Source organism: Phascolarctos cinereus, unplaced genomic scaffold (assembly GCF_003287225.1).
Source record: "Phascolarctos cinereus isolate Bilbo 61053 unplaced genomic scaffold, phaCin_HiC Scaffold_7;HRSCAF=346, whole genome shotgun sequence".
NCBI classification, from domain to species: domain Eukaryota; kingdom Metazoa; phylum Chordata; class Mammalia; order Diprotodontia; family Phascolarctidae; genus Phascolarctos; species Phascolarctos cinereus.
In genome coordinates this window covers 87,952,445-87,979,612 of record NW_027556180.1, presented here as the reverse complement: position 1 = coordinate 87,979,612, position 27,168 = coordinate 87,952,445, and the positions used below count along the sequence as shown (strand labels likewise).

The window sequence follows — 27,168 nt, the reverse complement described above, 5'->3', positions numbered from 1 at the left end:
GGGTAATTTTGTTTCACAGATGCAGCAATTAAAATCCTGAACCCTATGACCGTCCCAAGATTTTTTAGGCTGAATAGCAACAATGCCTTGATAGAGTTCTTGTTGGAGGTGAGAAGTCTGTTTATTTTGAGGGGGAAAACTACGTTCATTTAAATGTGTGTGATTTCTAGGCACATAAATATAGAAGGAAATTGTTGTCTTCTTTTTAAGGGCACTCCCGAGATAAGAGAACACTATCTTGACTCTAAAAAAGATGTAGACCGACATCTGAAGTCAGCTTGTGAGCAGTTTATTCAACAGCAGACCAAGCTGTTTATAGAGCAGCTGGAGGAATTCATGTCAAAGGTATATGTGTTGCTGCATTTTTGTCATTGAAAAATAATCCTTAATCTTCCCCATATCTCCTTTTTTTAATCATCCTTTTGAGACACCTTTAACAGTCAGAGATCATAAACCCTAAGCTTTTGATGTCTTCAGCCTGTAGATCTCTCAGCATGTTATTATCGAAATATTTTGTCTTGAAGAGTTTGGGGTATTTCAGCATTTTAAAGGAAAGTCTACAAGTATTAATTAGCTGTGCTAGTTATAATCAGTTTCATGGTTAAATGTGCAATGATTATCCATGTTGTGGTTTTGGATCCATTATTGGAGTCATTACCTGTTACTGCTGACTATTTTTCATGAGGATCAGTTGAGGGAACTTGGAATGTTAACCTGGAGAAGAGAAGACTTAATAAGAGGCAGGATAGATGTCTTCAAGTATTTGAAGGGCTGTCATGGGGAAAAGGGATTCGATTTGTTCTGCTCAGCTTCAGAAGACCAAACTGAGGGCCTTAGGTGGAAGTTGCAGAGAGTCATATTTAAGGTCCACGTAAAAAAGAACCAACTTCTTAATTGTTAAAGCTGCCTCCAAATGGAATGGATTGCCTTAGGAGGTTGTGCATTTCCTGTCACAGGAGGGAGGTCTTCAGACAGAGGCTGGATGATCATTTGTCAGGAATGTTGTAGAGTGGATTCCTGTGTAATTCGACTTTTGAAGTCCCTTCTAACTGTGTAATTCTGTGGTAAAGTGATTTGGAGCAGGACCCAGCTTTTCCCCTAAGAATAGAGCTTCTTATAACCTTTAATGGGTAGTTGTTTGCAAGTTCTTTTATACATTGCAGACTCACAAAATTGGATTGGAAGGGACTTCAGAAGTCATCTAGTCTAATAATAGCTGACTAGGAATTCTCTGTACCACTGTCTTGACAAACTGATGATCTAGTTTCTGTTAGAGCCTTTTGCCTGAATCAGCCCATCTCATCCCACTATGGGACACTGCTAAATACTGTCACTCTGCCTTTCCATTTGACTTGGATAATTGAGAGGTGAAGACTTTATACCAAGACATAAATATTCTATATCCTAATAGCTATAGTAACTTATTAAGTGTATGTATTTAAAATATATTTTGTATTTAAAATTCACATAGGAGCTACTGTCAGTCAGTACACTTTTAGATCATAGCTGTTTTGATACTTTTAAAATCTCATTTGGGATTTTTGATTACATCAAAAATGTGTTTTAAAAAATCTAGGTATTAACCTCTATTCAGTAAACATTTATTAAAGAATTATTACATCATAGTAGGTGAGGTTGTCTTGAGGATCAAATGCGAATATTTCAGAAGTACTTTGTATACCTGACCTTGCTGTAAAGCGCAGTATGTAGAACTGTACTAGTTAATTTGGGGAGAATGGAAGAAGTCAGACGTGTTCCTGCTGCCAAAGAACTTTAAGTCTAATTGGAGAGGTGCAAGACATTAATGCATGAAGCAGCTGAAGAACAGATGCATCATATAAGCCTGTGGGTTGACTGTATGTGACTGTTGCCATATTCACCCAACATCTAGGAAGTTATTAGTTTTACAAATCAAGCCATTGGATTGATAACAACTGTCAGAGGAGTCACAATCAAATAATTTGCTGATCTCTGGTGGTGCTTTACCCAGTTAGTTGATTTCAATAAACACTTAGGTTTTGGGTTATCAAATTAGAGGTGCTCCTTTTTATAACAAATTAAGAGTTCCCAACTATTGTTGTATGTCACTTTGATGATAAAGTGATATCAGAAGCATTTAAAACTTTGGCATGTGTGAAATACAATTTTTATTGGAGTTATTTTCATATTGAGTCAGCTTAGAACAACATTGGACATATATTTGACAGTACATCTATGTTAATCCTAACAGGGAACTAGTGTTATTGATTAGCATTCCATAGTTTTACCTTTAGGTTTAATTTTGGCCAAATAGAGGGGGGAAGAAACCTTTTAGGTGTCTTATGGAGTGAGATGAAGTTTTTAAACAAGTATTTGTTGTGGGGCAGCTAGGTGGCACAGTGGATAGAGCACTGGCCCTGGATTCAGGAGGACCTGAGTTCAAATCTAGCCTCAGACACATAACACTTACTAGCTGTGTGACCCTGGGCAGTCACTTAACCCCTTTGCCTGGGGCCCCCCCAAAAGTATTTATTGATATTATTGAAATCCAAGATTCAAGGATGATATACTATGGTACTTTAGAAATGAACAGATTTAAAAGTATGAATTCATTGAGTAAGAGGCCTTAGCGTGAACTGAATGAAGTTACAGCCATTATTGATATTTGGGTAGGCTCTGGATACCTGAAAATTTTAGAGTAAAATAGAGAGCTGCGTAGGGAATCTTTAATTTGGTTCTACAACATGCTTCTTCCTAGACCACACTGCACCTCAACTGAACCTCAGCAGTGTTTACTTCGCGGAGTGCTATTCCAGTCCTCTCCCAGGTTGAGATCGTGAAAACATGGAGCCATGGCTTCTCTCAGCATTTAGAGTCTTATATTTGACCTTAACCTATCCTTTGCTGCCTTTGCCCCAGACAATTTTCTCCTAACCCTGACCCCAATCACTCATATATCATATTCGTTGTGTTCCTACTAAGAATATTTAGTCAGTACTATAATTTTTATTACAAAGTAATATTGCCGTATTGTGCTATGTTGAATTTGGGTGTGTGCATTAAAAAAAATTTTTTTTTGCTATTGGCCAAAAGAAACAAATTTGTCTAATAAAGTATAGTTATGTCATATAACTCACCACTAGAGTTTATATAACATTTTTGAGCCCTTAAGGTGATACTTATTTATATTTTTTTTCCTGCAGGTTTTATTTCTACATGACAAATGTTAAAGTAATATACTGCAGAGGAAAATAATGAAAGATCTAAAATCAACTTTTACGTTTTCCTGACAGCTAGTGCATTTGTTTCTAGAAGTCAACAAAGATATTCCGTCTTTCAAAAAACTTCCCATAAATGTGAACTGAAAAGCTTTTTTTATTTGTCAAAATGAAAGTCTTGTGTCTCTTCTGACACAATTGATATTTTATAAGAACTGTGCCTTTCGTTATGAATGATTGCAAGAGAAATGGAGTTCTGATCTAGGTTTTGGTAAATAAAAGAAGCACATTTCATCACTTATTTGAGTGCCGATTAAAAAATGTCAAATAATGCTGGACATAAGTATCTTCAACATATGTCCTCATCTTGTCACCTTAAGTTCAGATTGATTTTCCTTTAAGTAGGAACTTGCTTGGTATGAACCAACATAGTTTAATGCATAGAGCAGAGGTTCCCAAACTTATTTGGACTACCGCCCCCTTTTCAAAAAAAAAAATTACTCACTATGCCCTGGAAATCTACTTTCTTTAACCCTTTATTGCTTTTTAAAAAATTTGTGTCATTTCAAAAACGTAAAATTTTTTTTAAAAAATGGCACATCTTAAATTTAATAATTTATTGTAAATTTGTGGTTTTTTCCTGTGTTGAAATTTTGATGTTGTAATATTGTGTTGTGTAACCATATAGTATTATATCGTAAACAAGTCATTCATCAAATTCCTGCTGATACATGCTGAAATTCCCAACAATGCATGACATGCTTACCTGCCAACATTTGCTTGTTGAGATCTGTGGGCGGACTTGACCACTGATCAGTTATAACTTGCATTTTGTGTGTTCTTTGTTTTATTTAATGAATATTCTTGCTGATCCTTCTTAGAAAAACAAAAAAAGAAATAGCAGAGTCTATTTATTATTTTACTGTTCTGCAGTTCTTCCCCACCCTGACTCCCAGGAAGTTTGAGTATTTACTGGGTAATGCTATACTAAATATTGTGGTACTTTAATCTCTTGAAAACAGACTCCAAGAATTGTCCAAAATTTGATTGTTGTACAGAAATTTTATTGTTTTTTTTTTTAGCTTGAAATAAGCCATAAGCTAAGGTTGGGAAATTTTTGTCCCAGTCACTGGACTTGCAATCTAGATGTTGTCCTGGATTTCTCACTCTCCCCTTCCTCATACCTAGTTTGTTGCCAGGAGCTGTCTTCTCTGCCTTCCTAACGTCTCTTGTATACGCCCCTTTCTCTATTTTGACACTGGCATCATCCTGGTTCAGGCCCCCATCACCTCATTCCTGAACTATTGGCAGTAACTTACTGGTTGGTCTCTCTGGCCCAAGGCTTTCCCCACTCTGGTCCATCCTTCACTCAGCTATCAAATTTATCTTTTTAAAGCCCAAGTATAACTATGTCACCCATTTTTGTCAATCCCACTGACTCATCATGGCTTCTAGGATCAAATGTAACAGCCTCTGTTTGGTTTTTAAAGCCCTTCATTCCTACCTTTCCAGTCTTCTTATGCCTTACTTCCCTCTAAATGCTCTTTAATCCAGTGACACTGATCTCTTTACTGTTCTGAAGTGCAACACTCCTGTCTGTTAACCCTGGGTGTCATTTTCACTGTCTGCCCTCCATACCTGGAGATTTCTTCCTCTTCATCTCCACCTCTTGACTTCCTGGGCTTCCATTAAGTCCCAGCTAAAGTCCCACCTTTTTCAAGAAGCCTTTCCCCATCCTCCTTAATTTTAGTGCCTTCCCTCTGAGATTACCTGTAATTTTTCCTGTTTTTTTTTTTTTGTGCTTAGTTATTTGCATGTTGTCTCCTCATTGGACTCAAAGGAGAACTCACAGGAACTGTTTTTTGTCTGTCTGGTGTTGCTGGTGCTTGGCACAGTCCCTGGCTTACAATAGGTGCTTATTAAATACTTGTTGACTTGATGTTGACTTACAGTGAAACCTCAGTAACTTAGACCTCCTGTAGGGAAGGCCAGTATAAATTAGTGAAGTGTTTGAATTGATTGGATAAAAAAAAAAATCCAAGCATTTCAAAGTCTGAGTCACTAAGTTAAGATAGTTTCCTTCTATTGGAACTGCTTAGTAGGTGGAATAATCTTGTATTGAACAGCATTCATTTTCAATCAAGCAACTAGCATAGCTAGTCATTAATGACACTTGTTTTCAAATAGGTCTAATACTCTCTGAAATTTTATTTATTTGCTAACGAGCTCTCTTTTCCTAAGTAAATCACTCTGTTCCAGTTGACCCATTCTGAGTGAATACAATATGAATCAGTGGCATATTGTTGTAAAAAATATTTTCCTAGTAAAAATACTTGTTAAAAGCATTTGAGCTGTAAAACATTTGTTAAAAGCATTTGAATTGCCTTCAGAAGGGAACTTACAATCAAATAGAAACAGCAGCTGACAGATAAAAACTGCAGGTGAAGAACCATCTTTCTCCACAAGTACTCTTTTAGAATTGATGTTTATAAGATTTTTAGTTGACACTTTGGGGTCATATCAATGGTTCTCAGGCATTTGGTGGTTCAGGTTAAGCTTTATTTTTGCCAGTTCTCTAAAGTTTATATATAGTTTGTTGTTAAGGATATTGCTTTCCCAGTAGCTAAGCATATTTTCTTTGCTTACTTTCCCTGTGCTGTTAAAAGAAAAGTTTTGCTTGTCAGAGTATATTGGCTTAGCCCAATAAAAGTTTTCTCAAATGTTCATGCTTATTTAATTTTACCTCTGGCTGGGGCTAATCAAGTATCCTTTTTTTAGGTAGCTCAAATGTCTTATGGCTTACTAGGGAAATTGCTTCCATGTGCAAGAAGAAAAATGTATCCTGGAAGCATTCAGAGCATCCTCGATGCCCTCTGGCTTCTTGGGATGAAGCTTTCCTAATGACATCTTGACAGAACAGTCTGGCTCTCCTCCTTTGTCTGTTGCTCTTTTTGGGGCTCTGTTTGACTTCATTTTGGTCTTTCCTGAATTGCTTATGAGAGTAATACTAATTCAGATAAATTCCTTCAGGACTTTGTCATTGTTATGGTAAAATAACACCATCTAACTGTGTATTTTAAAAAATTCCTCCCCCAAAATCACAAAAAAGGTTTTGCCGAGGATTTTATTAGCTCTAAAGGAGTAGGAAGCAAGATATCATTTTTTAGAGCTGCATGTTTATTTCTTGTTATGTTTTAATGGTGTTGTCTTGTATTATCTGTCCTTTGAGAACAATATTGGTTTAATTGGTTGTCAGTGAAATAAAAACTTTCTTCTTTTTTGTCTCCTTCACTAGGTCTCAGCATTAAAAACAATGGCCAATCAAGGAGGTCCCAAGTATACCCTCTCTCAGCAGCCCTGGGCGCAACCAGGTATTCAGATTTTTACCACTTGGATTTTCTTTTGAGTCTGTGGATTAATTTGCATTTATATAGCACTTGTTCTGTGCATGTAGTTTTCCTGCCTTGCCCTAAGGTACTATTGTATGAAATAATATATTTATGATTCAGTTTCCCCCAATGCAAGTTAGTTGAGAAAAGTCTTTTAATTTCAACAAGCGTCCCAAGTAATAAAGAATGAAAAATTTCCTCCAAAAATGAAATAAAAATGAAAAGTAGTTTGGGTGAAAACTTTTTTATAGTTTCTTGGACAGGATGATTCTAATTCACCTAAATATTATATCTAAAACCAGTTTACCTAATGAACAAGTCAATAACCCTAGTTAGAGTTAATTTTTTTAATAAAAAAAAATTACCTGCTTTTTGTCAGCTGTAGCTCCTGCTGAAAACATTGTTGCATTGTTTTGGGAATGTTTTAAATATTTGATGTACTTTTGATCATTTTAGCGGTTTAAAAAAAAAGATAATTCCTTTAAGGGTATTTCCAACTGGATTACACACTTCAGATAGAAAGCATTTATCAGATTTCCAGGATTTAATGTAAGGCTAGATGGTTTTTAACCTTTTTTTAAAAAAATGTCTTTGCCACTTTTTTCCCCCTAGTTTTAAAATGTATAGATTGAGAGGCAGCAGTGGACTTGAAATCAAGACCTTTGGCAAATAGTTTTTCCTTCTTGATCCCTGATGGGGATATAATATTGCTGATATCAGCTACCTCATAGAGCTCTTATAAGGGAAGTGCTTTGTTTTGTTTTATTTTTAAACAGTAACACACTATACACATGCAAACAATTATTATCATGAACCAGTTAGAAAATGCCCAGTGTTAGTTCTCAGCTTGTGAGGTGCCACCCTTTGGACAATAAAAATGACTATGTAAATGTAGTATAACATGGAAGCATTGAATGCTTACTTTTTTTCATGGCATTGAAACCCAGTCGTCACAAACAACTATCTCAAGTATTGTTATGTACAGAGCAGGCTGTAGTCCCTGCATTCATGGAGCTTACAGTAGGATAAACTAGATGTCTAACATGTCTACATCCCAAAGTGCTGTTTGGGGCTCAAGGTGAAATGCTGCTTTCAGTGAAGCACAAAAAAGGATTCCTAGGGGAAGTTGCATTTGAACTGGGCTTTGATCAGCTACAGGTGGGGAAGTGAATTTTAGATGTAGAACATAGGATAATCAGAAGCACAGAGATAGTAGAGTGTGTGTGTTCAAAGGGGAAGGGGCAGAATGGTCAGATTTTGCTAAAGCATAGAATGGAATGCAGTAAGGCTGGAAGGATAAGTTACAGTGAGAAGGGCTGGGAGGCCAAACAGAGGAGCTCTTGCTGGACTTGGTAGGCAGTAGAGAAGCATCGAAAAAAAGTTAGTAGATGTCTGACATGAAATTTCTGTATAATGAAGATGATTTTGGCATTGGTATTAAGGATGTAAAGGAAGCTAGACGGTAGTGGTACAAAGATTGCTGAGAGACTGGTCATTGTAGTCCAGGTGGGGAGTTAATGGATGGTAGAGGTAGAGAGGAAAGGAAACGAGCAGCAGAGATGTTGAAGCAGAATGAGTAAGAATTGTGTAGTCGGATTTTTAGAGAGGTTATCATTAGGAATACTAGAAGGACCTGAGCATGATGGCAGGCGATGGAGTAGAGCAGAAAACTGAACCTTTTATTAAAGTCGTTGGGAATCTTCTATGGAAATTGATAGATAACAGGAAAAAAAACGTAGGGAGGGGATGGTATAAATTGAATGGACTTCAAAAGAGGAAATGTTTTGGAGAGGGATGGTAATAGAAGAATGGTTTAGAAAGGACAGTGAGGATTTCTTTCTACCCCTGTGAGTTGTGATGAGTCAGAGGCTAAGTGGCTGCCAGCAGAGATGGTTACAAGGGATATGGAATCTTCAGGAGAGAATGAAATGAGGAAATATCATAGGATTTTAGAGTTGGAAGAGACCTCAGTGCCTCCGCAGACCAAACTACAAATGAAAAAGAATCTCCTAGGAGTCATGTTGGTTGAAGAGTTTGAGCTTTTAGGGGAATTCGAGAATAGAGTATAGGTCCAGAGGACCCCAGAGATAGAGATAGATTGGAATGGACTTGTAGAGGAGGAGAGCTAATTAAAACGGGCATTGGGTTTGGGAGGAAGCATTATGGACATGTTGCTTGAACTGCGGTGAGTACACTGAACACCAGGGGTGGGAGGGTAGGGCAGCAGAAGGGGAGGTGGATTGGAGTGGCATGATCCACATCTACACAGTAGAATTCTTTTTTCTTTTTTCAAACTTTATTTATTTTTAAAGTTTTCAGCGTTCACTTTTATACGATTTTGAGTTCTAAATTTTTTCCCTCTCCCTCGCCTCACCCTCCCCTGTCACACGACTAGCTCTCTCTGCTCTCTCCCCGAAGACTCAAGTCCAGCTTGATCTTCTATCTGGAATGCAAAGTGATGAGGCGGGAGGCAGGATGGAAGCAACTCCGTTTATTCAAGGCACAGCACAGCATTTTATATCTTTGACTCATGGGAACATACCCCAATGTAACAGCGGACAAAGCAACAAAGTTTACATATCTTTACCAACAGGCAACACCGAGGATTTTTCTCATGCGAATACCAGAGTATCACCAAGTACATCTCTTTGCAACATTCTCCTGACTGTGTCCTTCTCCCGGGCTGTTCCCTAGAAAATACCATGTTCTTCTTGTTCCCGGAATGTCCCGATACTTGATACATGAGCTAGCAATACTTGATACATGGTTGTGCTAGAGCTAGCAACATCGTTTAGCCGAGGCCGAATCAACAAAGCACAAGTGTCTGAGTACCCTGTTACTAAGGAAGTTAGGGACTTTCAGGTTGGAGAGCCCAACCAGACAATGGAGCCCACAAGCCAACACCCAAGAGGAGCTCACAGCTAATCAGTGAGGCTTAATGAACTGTCTGTGGCCCTCTGCATCCTTATGGACCCCTAACACTGCCCAAGATGGCATGCAGTCTGATCTAGGCTATATATGTACAATCATATTAAACATATTTCCACATTAGTCATGTTGTAAAAGAGGAATCAGAGCAAAAGGGGAAAACCATGAGAAAGAAAAAAATGAAAAAAGAGAAAATAGTATGCTTCCATCTGCATTCAGACTCCATAGTTCTTGGATTTGGATGAGGATAGCATTTTCCATCATGAGTCTTTTAGAATTGTCTTAGACCATTGCATTGCTGAGAAGCACTAAGTCTGTCAGTGGTCGTACTATCTGTGTTCATTGCACAATCTTGCTGTTACTGTGTACAGTGGTCTCCTGGTTCTACTTACTTCACTCAGCATCAGTCCATACAAGTCTTTCCAGGTTTTTCTGAAATCCGCTTGCCCACCATTTTTTATGGAACAATAGTATTCCATTACATTGATATACTACAGCTTGTTTAGCCATTCCCCAAATGATGGGCATACCCTTAGTTTCCAATTCTTTGCCACCACAAAAAGAGTTGAAATGAGTATTTTTGTACATGTGGGTCTTTTTTTTTTTTTTTTAAGGCAATTGGGGTTAAGTGATTTGCCCAGGGTCACACAGCTAGTAAGAGTCAAGTGTTTGGTCTGAGGTCAGATTTGAACTCAGGTCCTCTAGCTGCCCCTCTTTTTCCCTTTTTTTAATGATCTCTTTGGGAGATAGCCCTAGTAGTTGTATTGTTGGATCAAAGGGTATGCAAAATTTTATAGCCTTTTAGGCATAGTTCCAAATTGCTCTCCAGAATAGTTGGATTAGTTCACAACTCCACCAATAACGCCATTAGTGTTCTAGTTTTCCCACAGCTTCTCCCACATTTCTGACAGATATGATGTGGTACCTCAGAGTTGTTTTAATTTGTGTTTCTTTAATCAATAGTGGTTTAGAGTATTTTTTCATGTGACTGTAGATAGATTTAATTTCTTCATCTGAAAACTGCCTTAAACAGTAGAATTCTTGCAAAGTTAATTCACTCAAGAGTTTGAAATAGAAGTCTTGAGCCCTCCACCTGCCTTTTAAAGGAAGAAATAGATTTTCTTTTTGTTGAATAGAGAGAACAGCAATGAATCACAAGATTCATACACAACATCAATACCTGGTTTTCTTCTTGTTAGGAAACTGAGCACTGTCTTTGACCTACCTGGAGTGTTTATAATCACCTTGTTTCTTTCTGTTGAGGTATCTGCATACCAAGCTGCCTTCAGTTTTCAAGGCCTTCTCTGTTACTTCATTGGTCTTTGTGGTAATCCTTCAGCATTGCAAATAGCTTCTCATACAGGATGATTGATTTTTATCAGTTCAAAAAACAATCACTGAATATGTTATGTTGAAGGCATTCTGTTAGTCTCAGGAGATGTCAAGATAAGAACTCTGCCTTCAAGGAGCATATGTGGGGGGAATGGGTTGGTAATAAGACATACTTCAGTGGAACTGTGAGCCACTCAGTGTAGGTACTCTCTCCAAGGATGCAGATCACAACCCATCTATGTTCCTCATTCCCCTTTTCTGTTTCTTCCTGGAGATCTGCCACAAAAAGTACACTGTTTACTGGAAGCCTGCCTCTCATTCGCTTGGCACTGCTACATGACCATCCCCTTTCCAATCTTCCATATCTTCCATATCCATTACACCATTTTTCCTGCATGATACCTTATTTGTAAAGTGTTGTGACCCCCTACTGCCCACCGTGTTCTTCTCTATTTTCTTTTAGAGATCCCCAATTTCAGTTCTTCATTGACTAGTATGTGGTGACTCAGCCATACAACATTACTGTAAAAATGTTGGTATTAAAAAGATAGGTCTTTATTTCAGAAAGAAAATTGGGATAATTTCCCTTCTTTATTAAAAAGAACTGTGCAGTTTCCAAACAAGGTAACTCATCTTGTTCTTTTATCTGTTCAGTTCCAAACCCAACTTACTATACCAGCTTAACATATTGTTTGCCATGTCTGTCCAAGTTTTTCATACTAATGTGCAAACTGTGGGTTATTAATCCAACCTCACAGCATAATCTGGACTTCCTCTGTTCCCTTGGTTTTTCCTGTGTGGATAGTTAAATTCTTAAGAGTGGTTTTGAATCCCATTTATGAGTCTGTGAAGAGTTACAGGGTTTGATGCTCTCTATACCTTGTGATTTACGAACAGGAGCATCTGGGTGATGTTACCATTGAGAGGGAATCTCTCTTGATGTTGCTTGATATTGCAGATCAGTGGGCCATCAAACAAAGTTAACTCTGCATTTACATCCTTCAAGGAATCTGGTGTATTTTTGACTTAAGTAATACTTAGGAAACGTCTTGTTGATGAAGAGCCTTTAAAGTGATGGCTTACTCTTTTGAATCAAATGACTTTTTTAGAGTCAAACTGTAAGCAAGATACGATCTTGTGTTTTTTCTGCCTTTCAGTCAATTGTGTAACTATAAAGATATGGTCTATTATAGAACATTGTTAGAGACAGCCTGTCTATTCCCTTCTGAGTTTTATATCAAGGATGCATCTGCAAATTATTTTAATGAAAATTTTCTATGGATGGGAAAGTAGGCACGTGGATTGATAGGTACTGATTTTCTCTGTCACTTTTTTAGGGCTTAATGTTAAGGCTTGAGGTTTTTTTTCCCATATGTCTTTGGCATGATCCACTTTTTAATTACCTTTAGACTTGATTCTTAAAGACCTTCTCTGTGTAAAGTGGCCCTGTCCAACTGCTTTTCTGTCTTTGCTTCTTCAGTACCCTTTCCATGTCCTCAGGGATCATCTCTAGAAGTATGAGGTTCCAGGCTCCATGGAACCCTCCACTGCTTTCGTTAGTGAGAAGAATTTAAAAAAAAAATCTTTGCTGATCGTTACCATTTCCCCTCTATTCCTGTCTCCCTTCCAGTCCTGCCTTCAGATACCCTTGGGGTAATCCTTTAGGTAAGTCTTTTGCCAACTTTCTTTTTTTTCCCCTTTTTTTTAGACAATTGGAGTTCAGTGACTTGCCCAGGGTCACACAGCTAGTAAGTGTCTGAGCCAGATTTGAACTCAGGTCTTCCTGACTCCAGGGCTGGTGCTCTATCCACTGTGCCATCTAGCTGCCTCCCAAGTTTTTTTAAACTTCATTTTCTTTTCCACTGCATCTCAATGCAAGATGATTCTGCTCACAAACTTCCACTCTTCTTCTCTATAGGATTTTCCCACTATGTTTACATATTAAATGGATATTGCCCTTGGAGACTTTCTTTCGCAGCTTACCATGGAGATGAGCACTTGATGTCTGAGGGAGTCTCCAGTCTTGCTTTCTTCATTATAGTCATTCATGTACATTGTTTAGATTTTACTAAGGTATGGTTATCACGGTTCTGCTTGTTCTTATTTTTCTGTGTCAGCAACTCACTTAGATCAGGTTAGAGCTGTTTTGATAACGTGTTACATCTTTTCCTCAATTTTGTTCTTTCTGTTAATTTTAATTTTTCTCTGACAAATGAGGGGATCTGATTTAGGAATGAGTGGTTTCCTGTCTTCTGAAATATAATCAGTTTCTTTTTAAAAATTATTATTTGTGGGGCAAGTCACTTAACCCCATTGCCTAGCCAAAAAAAACCAATTTGTTGTTTATCATGTCCAGTTCATTCCAGCTTTCTTCACTCCAGTTCTATCCTCTATGTATATATTAAAGTGATTTTCCTAAAGCACAAGTCTGACCCTGTCCTCTTCCTTAATCTAGTCTAGTGGCTGCCTATGGCCTCCAGGATTTAAAACTAATCCTCTGTTTGGCATTTAAAGCTTTTTTACAACCTGACCTTTCCCTATCATTCCAGGTTTCTTAGACATTACTTCCCCTATTTTCAGCCCGTGGTTGAGTCATACCAGCCTACCTCCTGCTCCATAGACATAATGCTCCCCTCTGACATCTGTTACTCATTGTCCCCTTCCTAAAATGCTTTCCCTCCGTTAGGATTCAGCTCAGACACCATCTTTGGCAGGAAAGCCTCTCCAGCACACCCCTATATACCTCCACCCAGCTTTGAAAACCTCCGAGGTTAACTTTTGTCTCCTCTATATGTGTCTTGTATATATACACCTATTTATGTGCATTTCCTCATTGGAAAGTAAGCTTCTTTAGGGTAAAGGCTGTTTTTGCCTTTTCTTTATATCCGTAGTGCTTAGTATAGTGTCTGGCACATAGTACATGATTGTTAAGTGCTTGTTGATTGACTGAGAGAATATTTTAAATGTATAGGTGTGACACTCCTCTGTAGTTCACAGGTCTTTAGCCTTTTTTCTTTTCTTCTAAACCATATTTTCAAGTATTTTCCACTAACTTTCCTTATACTTATCTTCATATTGAAATCACTAATTATCAAAGCATGCATTGATTTAACTTCTCTATGAATTTCTTTGTAGGATTTCTCTTTTTCATAGCCTACAACAGATGTTGGCCCATAAACGGCAGTTATTTTTGTGATAGGCTTTCTGCACATACTTATGAGTGTTTCAGTGTCAGTTGATCAGATGTTACAAGATATATAGAGTGTTATGCATGCTAGCTATTATTATGACCAAACATACCACGGAAAGGTGTCTTTGGACACACAATAGAACTGCTGTTGCCAGTTTCTTCATTATCTGCCATCCTTCCATTGAACTATGATTTCCTTCTGTCTTCTGATTTCCTTTAACACTGCTGTACTGTAGTTCCTCCAATCCTGGGAGGCGGCACAGTGGAGAGAGCACTGGGCCTGGAGTCAGGAAGACCTGAGTTCCAGCCCAGCCTCAGACACTTCCTGGCTCACTTAACCTCTGTCTGTCCGTTTCCTCCTCTGTGAAATGGGGATAATGATGGCCCCTACCTCCCCGGGTTGTTTAAGGATCAGGTGAAAGACCATTTATAAAGTTCTTTTAAATGTTAGCTGTTGTTATTATTCTCTATATATTGGTCATTGGATGAGAGTCTCAAACATGGAGTAATAACAGCTGAGCTTATGTTTATTCTTGGTTCCCTCTGCTCCTTTTTCTGCCACCCTGCTGCTGTTACCGTGGTACGTGCAGAAGTAAAGGGGAGCTCACAGGATTAAGATGTGACGCAATAAATGTAACGCAAAGAAGAACGTGGATGTTACTAGAGAGATACAGATTAAATGCTGCAACAATTGAAAGGAAGGGAGGGTTTGCTTTTCCTGGAGGACGCAGGGAAGGGCACATGTAGGAGATGGCCCTTGTTGGACAGGTGAAATTTCAGTTGTTGGAGATGACTGGGAAATGATACACCCCAAGCCTAGAGAACAAGCATGAGCGTAGAATTTACAGGAAGGAAAGTACAGGCTGTGTAGGAAATGGCAGAGACACTGACTTGGAGAGTAAAGAGAGCAAAGAGGAATATTGAGCAATAAGCAACAAAGGTCATTTCAACCAGATTTTTAAAAAAAATTTTTTATTTTTAACATATGTTTTTAAAACTTTGGGTTACAAATTTTTTCCCTTCCTCCCTCCCTACCCACCCTCGTTGAAAAGGCAAGCATCTCAATACATGTTATAGATGTGTAGTCATGCAAAACACTTCCATAGTAATCATGCTGTGAAAAACTAAGTATATTTCCCTTCATCCTATCCTACCCCCCATTTATTCTGTTCTCTGTTTTGACCCTGTCCCTCCTCAGAAGTGTTTGCTTTTGATTATCCCCTCCCCAGTCTGCCCTCCCTCTATCAACCCCCTGCTCTCTTGTCCCCTTCCCCCCTTATTTTCCTGTAGGGTAAGATAGATTTCCATACCCCATTGTGTATGTTATTCCCTCCTTAAGCCAAATCTATGAGAATAAGATTCACTCATTCCCTCTCACCGTCCACCATTTCCCCTCCACTGTAAAAGCTTTTCTTGTCTGTTTCATGTGAGATAATTTACCCCATTCTACTTCTCCCTTTCTCCTTCTCCCTGTATAATCCTCTCTCACCCCTTAATTTTATTTTCCAGATATCACCCCTTCATCTTCAACTCACCCTGTGCCCTCTATCTATGTATACATACATATAATTTTTTTCCCTCCCACTACCCTAATACGGACAAAGGACTCATGAGTTACAAATATCATCTTTCCATGCAGGAATGTAAACAGTTCAACCTTAATAAGTCTCTTATGATTTCTCTTTCCTGTTTACCTCTTCCATGTTTCACTTGAGTCTTGTATTTGAAAGTCAAATTTTATATTCAGCTCTGGTCTTTTCCTCAGGAATGCTTGAAAGTCCCCTATTTCATTGAATGACTATTTTTTCCCCTGAAGGATTATACTCAGTTTTGCTGAGTAGGTGATTCTTGGTTGTAGTCCTATCTCCTTTGCCCTCTGAAATATTATATTCCATGCCCTGCGGTCCCTTAATGTAGAAGCTGCTAAATCTTGTGTTATCCTGATTGTGTTTCCACAATACTTGAATTGTTTCTTTCTGGCTGCTTGTAATATTTTCTCCTTGACCTGGGAACTCTGGAATTTGGCTACAATATTCCTAGGAGTTTTCCTTTGGGGATCTCTTTCAGGAGGAGATCTGTGGATTCTTTCAATTTCTATTTTGCCCTCTGGTTCTAAAATCAGGGCAGTTTTCCTTGATAATTTCTTGAAAGATGATGTCTAGGCTCTTTTTTTGATCATGGCTTTCAGATAGTCCAATAATTTTTAAGTTCTCTCTCCTGGATCTATTTTCCAGGTCAGTTGTTTTTCCAATGAGATATTTCACATTTCTTCTATTTTTTCATTCTTTTGGATTTGTTACAGTGCCTTGATTTCTCATGTCACTAGCTTCCAATTTCTCCATTCTAATTTTTAAGGAAGTATTTTCTTCAGTAAGCTTTTGGACTTCCTTTTCCATTTGGCCAATTTTGCTTTTTAGGGCATTCTTCTCCTCATTGGCTTTTTGGACCTCTTTTGCCATTTGGGTTAGGCTATTTTTTAAGGTGTTATTTTCTTCAGTATTTTTTTGGGTCTCTTTTAGCATCACTCTCAGTTTTTCCTCTACTTCTCTTACTTGCTTCTCAAAATCCTTTTTGAGCTCTTCCATGGCCTGGGACCAATTCTTATTTTTCTTGGAGGCTTTGGATGTAGGAGCTTTGGCTTCATTGTCTTCTTCTGGTTGTATGTTTTGATGTTCTTTGTCACCAAAGTAAGATAGTATAGTCTGACCCTTTTTGCGCTGCTTGCTCATGATCCCGGCCAATTACTTGAGTTATAAACTCTTTGTTAAGGTAGGAGTCTGTTTCCAGTGTGGAGAATGTACTGTTCCAAGCTTCAGGGGTTTTGTGTAGCTGTTTTCAGAGATATTTCTAGGGACCTGTAAATGTTCAGTTCTTCCAAGGTACTATGATAATGGCGAGGTGTTTACTCCTTTCCTGGCCTGTGCTCTGGTCTGTGAGTGACCACAAGCAGTCTTTTCTGTCTTGGAACTGTGAGGGTTTCCTCTCTACAGCCACTGCAAGCTCCACCATGCCAGTGTTCCCCCTCACCCCAGGACCACCCCTCAGAACTGTCATCCAGATCCAAGCACGGGCAAAGCAAGAGAATCCTGCACCAGCAGAGAGATCCCTGCAATTCCCCTCTGATCAGCCACAGGCTTTCCCCTCAGTCTATGGGCCGGAAGCTCGGGAGGCAGCCCCTGTCCCGGGCTGTGCTCGGGGAATGGAGCTGAGACCACCTCACTTCTCTCTTAGCACTGCAGAAACAGACTTTTCCCACTGACCTTCTAAGTTGTCTTTGGCATTTGTGGGTTGAGAAGTCTGGAATCCACCACAGATGCCTGTGATTCAGTCCTCTGAGGCCTGCTCCGTGCGCCCATGCCAAACTGTGCTCCTCTTACCGCCTGGCACAATATAGCTTTCTGATCAACCATCCAGGTTGTCTTGGGCTGGAAATTTGTTTCACTCTGTCTTTTTGTGGGTTCTGCTGCCCTAGAATTTGTTTAGAGCCATTTTTGGAGGGGTTTGGGGGAGAGCTCAAGCAAGTCACTGCTTTCACTCCGCCATCTTGGCTCCACCCCCTCAACCAGATTTTTAAGGTGTTGAAATGCCAAGTTAAGGGTTCTGGGCTTCATTTGCTAGGCAATAAGGAACTGAGAGTTTTCAGCATGATTATTTTGGCAGCAGTGTTTAGAATGGATTAGAGAGAGATTATTAGAGAAGAAATTGTAATTGTTCTTAGAGGTAGTGAGACTAAGTGTTTAGGCTTGTATGATTTATTTATGGAAGGATAGACTGGTACCACCTATTGTATGTATTGTTGAACTTTTTGGAATTATTTTTATTGGTTAGTTTTGGTTACTGAATAAAAAAGAAAATATATGTGTCTGTGTCTATATGTGTCTATATACATATAGACACATATTTTTTTTTTTACTGTTACATGATGCTATGTATACTTCTGATTTGCGACCAATTTAGGATTAGGGTTGACTTCGTATATGAAGTGATTTGGGTGATATATAATATTAAGAGTTTGAAGGGCTCTTAGACATATGCTAGGCAGTTAGATATTGTGAGTTAGTTGTTGTTGTTGTTGTTAATTGAGTTGCTCAGTCTTGTCAACTCTATGTGACTCCATGGAGTTTTCTTGGCAAAAATATTGGAGTACTTTGCTATTTCCTTTTCCTGGGAGCCCCCATTTTACAGATGAGGAACTGAGGCCAATAGGGGGTTAAGTGACTTGCTCAGGGTCACACAAGGTAGTAAGTATCTGAAGGCATATTTGAACTTAGCTCTTCCTGACTCTAAGTCCGGTGCTTTATCCCCTGTACCACTAAGCTGCCGCATTGTGACTTACATTTGGAGTTAAGGGACCTGTGTTTGACTCCTGGTTCTGCCATTTGCTACTGTGTAACCTTGGTCATTTAACCTCTCTGGGCCACAGTCTCCTCATTTGTAAAGTGTGAAAGAGTTGGATTATATAATCTCTAAAGTGCTTTTGAGTTCTAAGTCATATGATGTTAATGCCTTATTTCTCTGATTAAAACCCTATAGTTTTGTTTTAACCTGATCTTGACTTCTGTTGATTTTGTCCAGTTGAAGTCTTTTGAACACAAATGATTTTCAGGCTTCTTTGGTGGCTTGACTGAGTTGTTGACCCAGGGACTATAGAGAAACAAAGGAAAATTCCCAGCAGTGATGAGGACCCTCTGGAACTGCAGTGAGGAACTGGAAGTGAGGCTGCTGTCAGCTGCTAGAACCCAACTTTAACCATAGTGTTTTAACAGTGGTTCACACTCTTGAGGATGCTTTCTGTTTGGCTTCCTCATTCGCATCTGAGAGGTACTTGACCTTTTCTTGTGTCATGGACGCTTGTGGCAGGATACTATTTATAAATGCATGAAATAAAAGGAAACCAATTATATTAAACTTAGTTATTTTTTGAAGTTCACATAGCTAGCTATAAATCTTTCACTCAGAGGTTTGGAAATTACTTTATATAAGGCATCAGAGTTGATTGTCCATGTCCAAAGGGTGACACTTGTCAGACCTGCTTTTATTTAGAAGTAAGCATGGGGAAGAGGAATTGGAGCTGTAAGGACTTCTTTCTGTCTTTGAAGCTATGAATTCTCATGGTTTGTTTTGCATCATTGAAGCAGGTGAATATATTTTAAGATAACTGGGTGACTGAAGAGAATTATCACTATTATTTCAGAGGGGGCAAATAAGGTGAAGATGCCAACAGGGGCTGGTGAAGTGGATAGAGTGCCAAGCCTGGAGTCAGGAGGACTCATCTATTTGAGTTCAGATCTGGCCGCAGACACATATTAGCTGTGTGGCCCTGGGCAAATTATTTAACTATGTTTGCCTCAGTTTCCTCATCTGTAAAATGAGCTGGAGAAGGAAATGGCAAACCACTTCAGTATCTTTGCCAAGAAAACCCCAAATGGGGTGGGACACAACTGAAAGCAACTGAACAACAATGAGCCAATAGGGACTTAAATTGATTGGTTTTATCTGGAGTCAAGAGCTTTGACCAAGGGTGTGTAAGACTTTTTCTTACTGTAATAGAGGTATTTATATAGCTCTGTATATTGTCTGTAATATTTGAAATATTTTAGTTGGCATGCAGTGTTGAAAAACTGAAGTAGTTTTTAGAACAGAATTAGAGTGGTTGGCCGTGTAGTTAGTTTACTGGCCAGAAGCTTAGAAACAACCAGTTTTTTTCCTGTAGTACGAGGGTTTCTGAGGCCTTTATAGCTATAGTGTTATTCTAACTGCACTGACTTCTCATAATCAAGAACCTGTCTTATTTATACATACTTCAGTGTTGCCCTGAAGAAAATCTAACAGTCTTTGGATTAATTGCTACTTTTAGCCATGGTTTTTGGTTGTATATAGAGCTTATTTGGGGAAATTAGTTTTCTAGCCTTTGATTTGTGAGCTGAATTCTATGGAAGTACATGTAACATGGGTGCAGTAAACATCTTTTTCTTAAATAAAATCATCTAGAAACTGGTAAATAGCCATATTTAATGTATCTTTGCCCAAGGGCTTGATGTGTTATTGAAATAATGTTCTTTTCCCTGTGATAAGATTCTCCTTTCAAAGCACAGGTGATTTTTCCTTAGAGTAGAATCCTAGTGGTCTAGTCTAGACTGGTTGGTGTATCACGTTCCAGTGACTATGTCATTAGTTTTGGCTGTCATTGTAAAGACTCAACTAGATCTTTTCTCATTTTAGCAAGTTACGTTTCTGTTTAAATAAAGAAATTTCATTTGGCTGTAACAGTACTAGCATAGCGCACCTTGGCATTAATTGAAAAATGTTCTGACCGTATCAGAATGGAGTTTAGCCTAATTGTAGAATTGCTGGGTGCACAAATTCTGAGAATTCTTTGCAAGCAGCCTTGTTCCTCAGGATGACAGTGACAATGACGATGATGATTGTGTATATGGGGCTTCTTTAAAGATTGTTTTTAAGGAGCATCTAGGTGTCACAGTGGATGGAGCTGCAGCCTTGGAGTCAGAAGGACCTGAGTTCAAATGTGGACTCAGACACTTGACACTTACTAGTTGTGTGACCCTAGCAAGTCACTTAACCCTGGTTGCCTAAAAAAAAAAATTTGTTTTAAAAATACTATTAAGTGGGGGGGGAAATAGGACAAGCTGTATTTCAAGACAGAACTCAAGTGGAGCCTGTGTTTTCTTTGAATTCCGTTCCATTCAATAGATTTAAATTTAACTTGGGAAAAAATTGTGTTTTAAAATTTATAAATATAGCCCAATGAGGATTAAAAATCTTACCCAGTGAGGGCTAAAGGCCCACCCAAAAATCTGTAGTTTAACAAACCTGAACAGAACAATTAAGAAGCACTGAACATGTAAAGAAAGTACTTTTGTTCTGTGTCCCCTTTCTAGTCAGCCAGAAGTCTTGCCACCTTTAGTTTTATTTTGCTTCCTTTCTTTTATTAAAGTTGTAATTAGAGTGATGTGAGACTTCCGACTAAAAATTACAAGATAAAATAGTCAAGGGAAACGGAACTGAGCCATGTAAGACCCTTTCCTTTTGAAGTGAAATGCTTATGTTCCCATTCTTTTTCTTTGTGTTAGTAACTGAAAGTTAACTTCTTCCTAGTCAAAGTCAATGACCTAGTGTCAAGTGCATACAAGACAATAAAAACAAAGTTGCCGTTGACGTTGAGAAGCATGTCGCTGTATTTATCCAATAAAGATACAGAATTCATCCTGTTTAAGCCTGTTAGGGTAAGTATTGCCATGTTGTACATGAATGTTGCCCGGTTTCTTGGTATATTGTTTTTCCACTTCAAATTACTCTAAAACATTGATATGGCTGCTATCTCAGTAAAGTGGACTACTAAAGTGCTTGCATGTCCAGCATCTATCTGGCAACATTCTTTAGGGTTATTGACCACATCCTTTGCATATGCTATCTCATCTTTAGGTTCTTATTGGTTGCCTTTGAAAATGGAAATAATAATTAAAAAAAATCAAACAAGAAAAGAAATGTGGCCTAATGCTAAAATATAATTTTATAGGCATTATCTCCCACCTGGATTGGTGAGGAGCACCATCGGATTTTATGCTGTGACCACAGAAGGATTATATGTCAGCACAGTATTAGAAGTCAGTTCTCCTAGTTCTGTGTTAGACTCATATCTTTCCCCAAGGCTTTGGTTGATTTCCAAAACACTTTTTATGGCTGAGAGTTTTATTACATTTTATGTAAGAAATTGCTACTGAACTCTACAATATTCTCTGAGAGCATGGGGCTTGCCATAATTTAGTTTTTGCAGTAAACATAACCTGACAAGCTTGTCCAGGCTTGTGCTAACACATCACCTGAAATTTTGTTGTGTGTGCACATTAGATATCTTTGGTAATGATCCTGTAAGAGAAAGATGCGCTATTCTTACGTGTTATGGCAGATTTCATTAGGACTTGACGTTCTAATTGCTTCATATTTAAGACAATTGCTTGTGTTTTTCAGTGCCTCATTTAATATGATATTTCCTTCTTTCTAAGAATAACATTCAGCAAGTATTCCAGAAGCTCCATGCCTTGTTAAAAGAAGAGTTTAGCAGTGAAGATATCCAGATCATAGCTTGCCCTTCCATGGAACAGGTAAGCTTTGTAGTGGTGGTATTTGGTCATCAGAAGGTCATTTGGAGTAGATTTTTTTCACTCGTTGATCATGGTTTTATTTGTTTTGAGTAATCAAGGTTTTACTTTTGTTGTACTTGGTCATATTCTCCTCTGTTCTGACGAGGAAAAATTAAAATTTTGAATTATCTTTGGCTCTATGAGATAGCTGTAAGTTTTAAATGGGATGGCAAGCCAGTTAAAATGACAGCTGTGTTCTGGATAAAACCCATCTGTCTTTGGAAATGCCAGCTAGCAAGAGCCAAGGAGCTGAACAAGCTATCTTGAATCATGGATGCGAAAAGCCTCTGATTTCAGAATGATTAAACTTAAAGCAAACCAATTACTTAAGCACTCAGAGCCGATGCAGGAATTTTCTGTTGTCACTGTTGTAAATTCTAGTAGCTGCATAAGTATATAAATATACATATGTACGTGGATGTGTGTCTTGGTCTTGATCTGTCGCTCTATCTCTGTAAAGTTCTTGGTCTTTGGTGTTCTTCTCCCATGTTGACTCTTCTGCCTTTCTTTTTCATATGCTTATTCAGAATGTTTATTATTAAGTACATATTATGTGCAAACACTATGCTAAGTACATTTGAGCAAAAAGATGAATAAGACAAAATCCTTGCCCTTAAAGAGTTTGCACTCTAATTAGTAACATGTTAACTATAATAATAACAATAATAATAATAATGATAGTAATTGCCAGCATTTTATAGCGCTTTACGTTTTGAAAAGTATTTTACAAATCTCATTTCATCCTCACAGCAGCCCTGACATAGGTGCTCTATTATCATCCCTATTTTACAGCTGAGGAAACTGAAGCAGGCAGAGATGAATGGCTTGCCTGGGGTTATGCTGCTCATAAGTATCTGAGGGAGGCTGGATTTGAACTCAGATCTTCCTGATTCCAGGTCCAGTACTCTATATTCACTGAACCATCTAGATGCCATACGTGAAATTTACTCAAGAAAAAACTACAGGGCAAAAGAACGTGAAATGCCAAATGATTGTGTAGCCAGCGGGTGCTGTAGGAGTCAGGCGGTTGGGGTCATCTGAGAACAGCAGCAGCCAGCATTCATGTAGGGTCTCCCTGTTGTGGCTGAGCTTTTCTCCTTTTTTTGGAATTGTTTCCTCAGTCTTCTTAAACTGACTTTTCTATAGTCTTTCTCATTCCCCATATTCCTGATTATGAGCATAGCTGAATTATCTGTGCCTTATTCTCAACAAGAATTTAGTCTGAAAAATACTTATCTGTTAGGGTGTGATTAAAGTATTCTTTTGGGTAGCTAAGTGACGCAGTAGATAAGAGTGCTGGGTCTGAAGTCAGGAAGACTCATCTTTATGAGTTCAAAACTGGCCTTGGACGCTTACTAGCTGTGTGACCCTGGGCAAGTCACTTCACCCTGTTTGCCTCTGTTTCCTCATATGTAAAATGGGCTAGAGAAGGAAGTGGCCAACCACTCCAGTATCTTTGCCAAGAAAACCCTAAAATGAGGTCTTGAAGAGTCACATGTTACTGAAACGACTGAAAAACAACAACAAAAGAATTCTTTACTTTCATAGGATAATTGACAGCAGATTTTTAAAAAATTGTTTTTAGTGCATTTATAAAATTTAGTTTGCATCTGGTTTTTCAAGAACCCTTTTGTTGTATAAAGCCAGATAATTGGTTCTGTGCCTTTGGATCCTGTCATTTCTGTCTGTGCGTTTGTTTTCTCTGTATCTCTCATGAAGCTCCTTGAGCCAGTGGTCAGTTGTCCCTGCTGTATAACTCCTTCAGTACCTCATACCACTGCTGCCTCGAAGAAACATCAGGGCTGTGGTGGTCACTCCATATACCAGCGTTCCTCTGCAGCCTTGACGAGGCTTTCTTCTGCTGCGTTTTCGCATTGTAAAGAATTACCATGATTGTATAAGCAGCTCATATGCCCTCTCACTTTGCTTTTCAGGTGAACTTACTACTGTCTGTGTCCAAGTAACCAAGTCCCTTGGACTGTTGAAAACAGATGTAGAAGGTACGCCAGGCCAGAGCAAGGCTGAGGAGTCACCTACACGACCTGCGGGACATTGGGGGGGTTTGGTGGGGAGGTCTCTCAGGGCCCACAGACTCTTTCAAAGTCCTGTGCTTCTTGGCTGTGATTACAGAATGAAATCTAAGCAAAGGGTAGAAAGCACCCAAAATGCCAAAGATCGACTTGTAAACATAGATCACTGCCTAATGTTATTAAACTGGCTTTAGAAGTTAATCTGTGGACATGCAGTGAAATGATTCCTGGAGAAAATATGTGCAATGAAAGTAGGTTACTAATTAGGATTAGTGAAGAAAAACGTTGAGGAAGTTAATTAGAAAGCTTCCAGGAGCGTGGCTGTCTAAAGTGTTAGACGTTGTTGAACAAGCTCCCAGAAATGCTGTTCGTAACACTGTGTAATGTTATGTTTCTGACACCATTTTGTAGCAAAGATGGGATATTCTGGGAGCATAGTCTGCTTTCCTTAGAATTCAGCGAGTTATCTTTCTGTGTTTGATGTAAAGTAGTTTAAAGAAGCAGGTCCTGCAACTGGGCCCTGGGATCCCTCTCTGCTCCTTGGATTGCCTTAGTGGGGAACTGATGGGGAAGAGAGAGCTGCCGCGGCCTGGGAATGGGCATAGGAGTTATCTCTAATGAAAATCGGCAGCATACAATTGCAGGTGTTTGTGAATGGCAAGTGCCAATTAAAGCGTCTTCTGCTCGGGGTAGCTCTTCTGTGTGCGGCCAGGCTTATACATCTCCTGTACACCGACTTCAGTCAGGCAGCCCCTTGAAGAGGGAATGCTTTCATGGTCTCTACGGCCACGTGACTTGGGATGCTGCAGTTCTTTCAATGGAATGAATCTTGGTGAAGGAGATAAGGAAGATGGAGGAGGAACACTTTAAAAACTCACCGCTGTATATCGGGGATCACAAAAGAAATGATGCACATCTACAAATTCCTACAAAAGCATAGCTAGTGATTTGTATAGATGATGTGGCTTGTTTGGGGAAAGAAAAAAGAAGCTTCTTTAGGAGCAGTCAAACATTTGTCCAGAAATAAAGTGCTGAGCAGGCCTCTGGTATGTGAGTGGACCCAGATGTGTGGGCAATGGCTGTTCCTCTTCGTACAGTGACTTTAGCACGGCATTTTGCACGCCTTTAGTGGCTCCTGCTCATTGTGTAGAGATGTTCCATGTCCTGATGTCCGTTATGTGGAGCGGGTAATCTGTCTTTCCAAGTCAATTTACATTTGTTGTAGGGTTTGCTTGATTAGCTGACTTTTAAGAAGGGAGGTTGAGAGGAGCTCAGGCTTGTTCTAAGGGGGAAGATGTATTTATTCTTCCACTTATGATTATAAATATATGTTTAAGAACATAGGCTGTAAAATATCCATTTTTGTATAATATGTGTATATTTGGTCTTTTTGAATAGCCTTTTCCAAGAGAAATGAGGCATGATTGCTGTATAGTACTATGGCTGATTGAATTACTTGTACAGATGAGGGTATGTTCTTAAGGGTCAAAATGTTTAGCAGTGCTTATTCTTGTGTTTTGGATTTTTCATTTCTGAAATACTCAAAACACCTCTCAAAGTGCTGGATAGTTGTGTTCAGACATTTGCTGAATGAATATTTGTTTAAATCTGTACAGTTTCAAGTGTTTACTTATACAGATAGTGTATATACTTTCAAATGATTAATTTAAAATGCTTTATATTAATTATCTGGCTAGGAACTTGCAGTTTTTAATAAATGTGGATTTTTTTAAAAATAAAGATTTTGCTTCCTAACTTGTCCAACTCTTTTATTTGTGTCTTCAGATTCTTCTGACAAGATGATTGTAATGGAAAGACAGAAGTACTAGAGACATCTAAAAATCTTAGGGCAATTTAATTTTTTCTTTGTTAGCACGACAGCCGTCTTCTCCAATACTGGCAGTATAGTTAATTGCGTTGAAAATTCAGTTTTTTAAATAGTAGCAATAAAAGCAAACCTGTATTTTCTTTGCTGATGTTATAATTCCACAAAGCTACATTTTCTTCTATAATTGCCTCACAAGAATCAGCAGGGGCCTAGTGGATAGGCAGGTGTGGGGGCATAGCTGGGAGCAGAGAACGCCTGAACTTGGCTTTCAGGGATTGGTCGGGGGGAGTCCTGGTGCCTGAGGAGCCTTCATTTTAGGCCTGAGAGGAATAGGGACAAGGAGCCCCAGCTGTGGGGGAATCGAGTCTGTCTTTTAGCTCCTGTATCAGTGTGCCATGTATATGTGACAGGAAGGGGACCTGACTAGGGATCCCGGAGGCCAGAGTCAGGAGACAAAAGGTAGGAATTTGGTGGATAGATAGAAGAAGCCCGCGCAGAACCCGACCAGGCGCAGATGGGCAGCTTGGGAGTTAGTTTAAGACCTAGATCTGATGCCAACCAACCTGTGTGACTCAGCCTCTTTGAGTCTCATCCATAAAGTGGGAATGGAAGTAATACTACCTTCAGAACAACTGCAGAGTGCAGGAAGTATTTGGGAAGTCAGTCCATCCACCAGGACATACACAGTACTAGTACATGGTTACAGAATGTTCCTGAAAGCAGTAATGAGCAAGGCGAAGAGCTGGAGGAGTCTTCAGTGTTCGTGGCAGGTCATTGCCAAAGTAGTAAAACGAAAATGCTGCCAAAGTGAACTTACAGGTTTATTTAATGCTCTATCAAGCTAAGCTGCCTGAGGAATACTTTGCAGAGCTAGGTAAAACATCAGTAAAATTCATTTGGAGCAACAACATATCTAGGATATCAAGGGAAATGTTGAAAAGGGAAAAGCAATGAGAAAGGAACAGCACTATTATGTAGTTATACATACTAGTTATAATATTAAGCTTATAATAATTATGTGTAACATGTTGTTATAAACTAGAAGTCATTAAAACCGCTTGGTGTGAGTTAAGAGATAGGAAAGTAGATCAATGGAACAGATTGGACAAGGA

General features: G+C 38.8%; 1 protein-coding gene across 1 annotated transcript in view; it reads left to right on the top strand.

The window, feature by feature from the left end:
- Positions 1–25,983, top strand: part of COG3 (component of oligomeric golgi complex 3) — a 75,104-nt gene extending 49,121 nt beyond the window's left edge. Inside the window, exons 18-23 of the mRNA XM_020971337.2 lie at positions 20–108; positions 211–345; positions 6,493–6,568; positions 21,153–21,280; positions 22,061–22,159; positions 24,133–25,983. Coding sequence (XP_020826996.2) covers positions 20–108; positions 211–345; positions 6,493–6,568; positions 21,153–21,280; positions 22,061–22,159; positions 24,133–24,162 — 557 coding nt within the window. The 3' untranslated portion in view covers positions 24,163–25,983. The remainder of the gene's footprint in view (positions 1–19; positions 109–210; positions 346–6,492; positions 6,569–21,152; positions 21,281–22,060; positions 22,160–24,132) is intronic.
- The last annotated feature ends 1,185 nt before the right edge of the window (positions 25,984–27,168 follow it).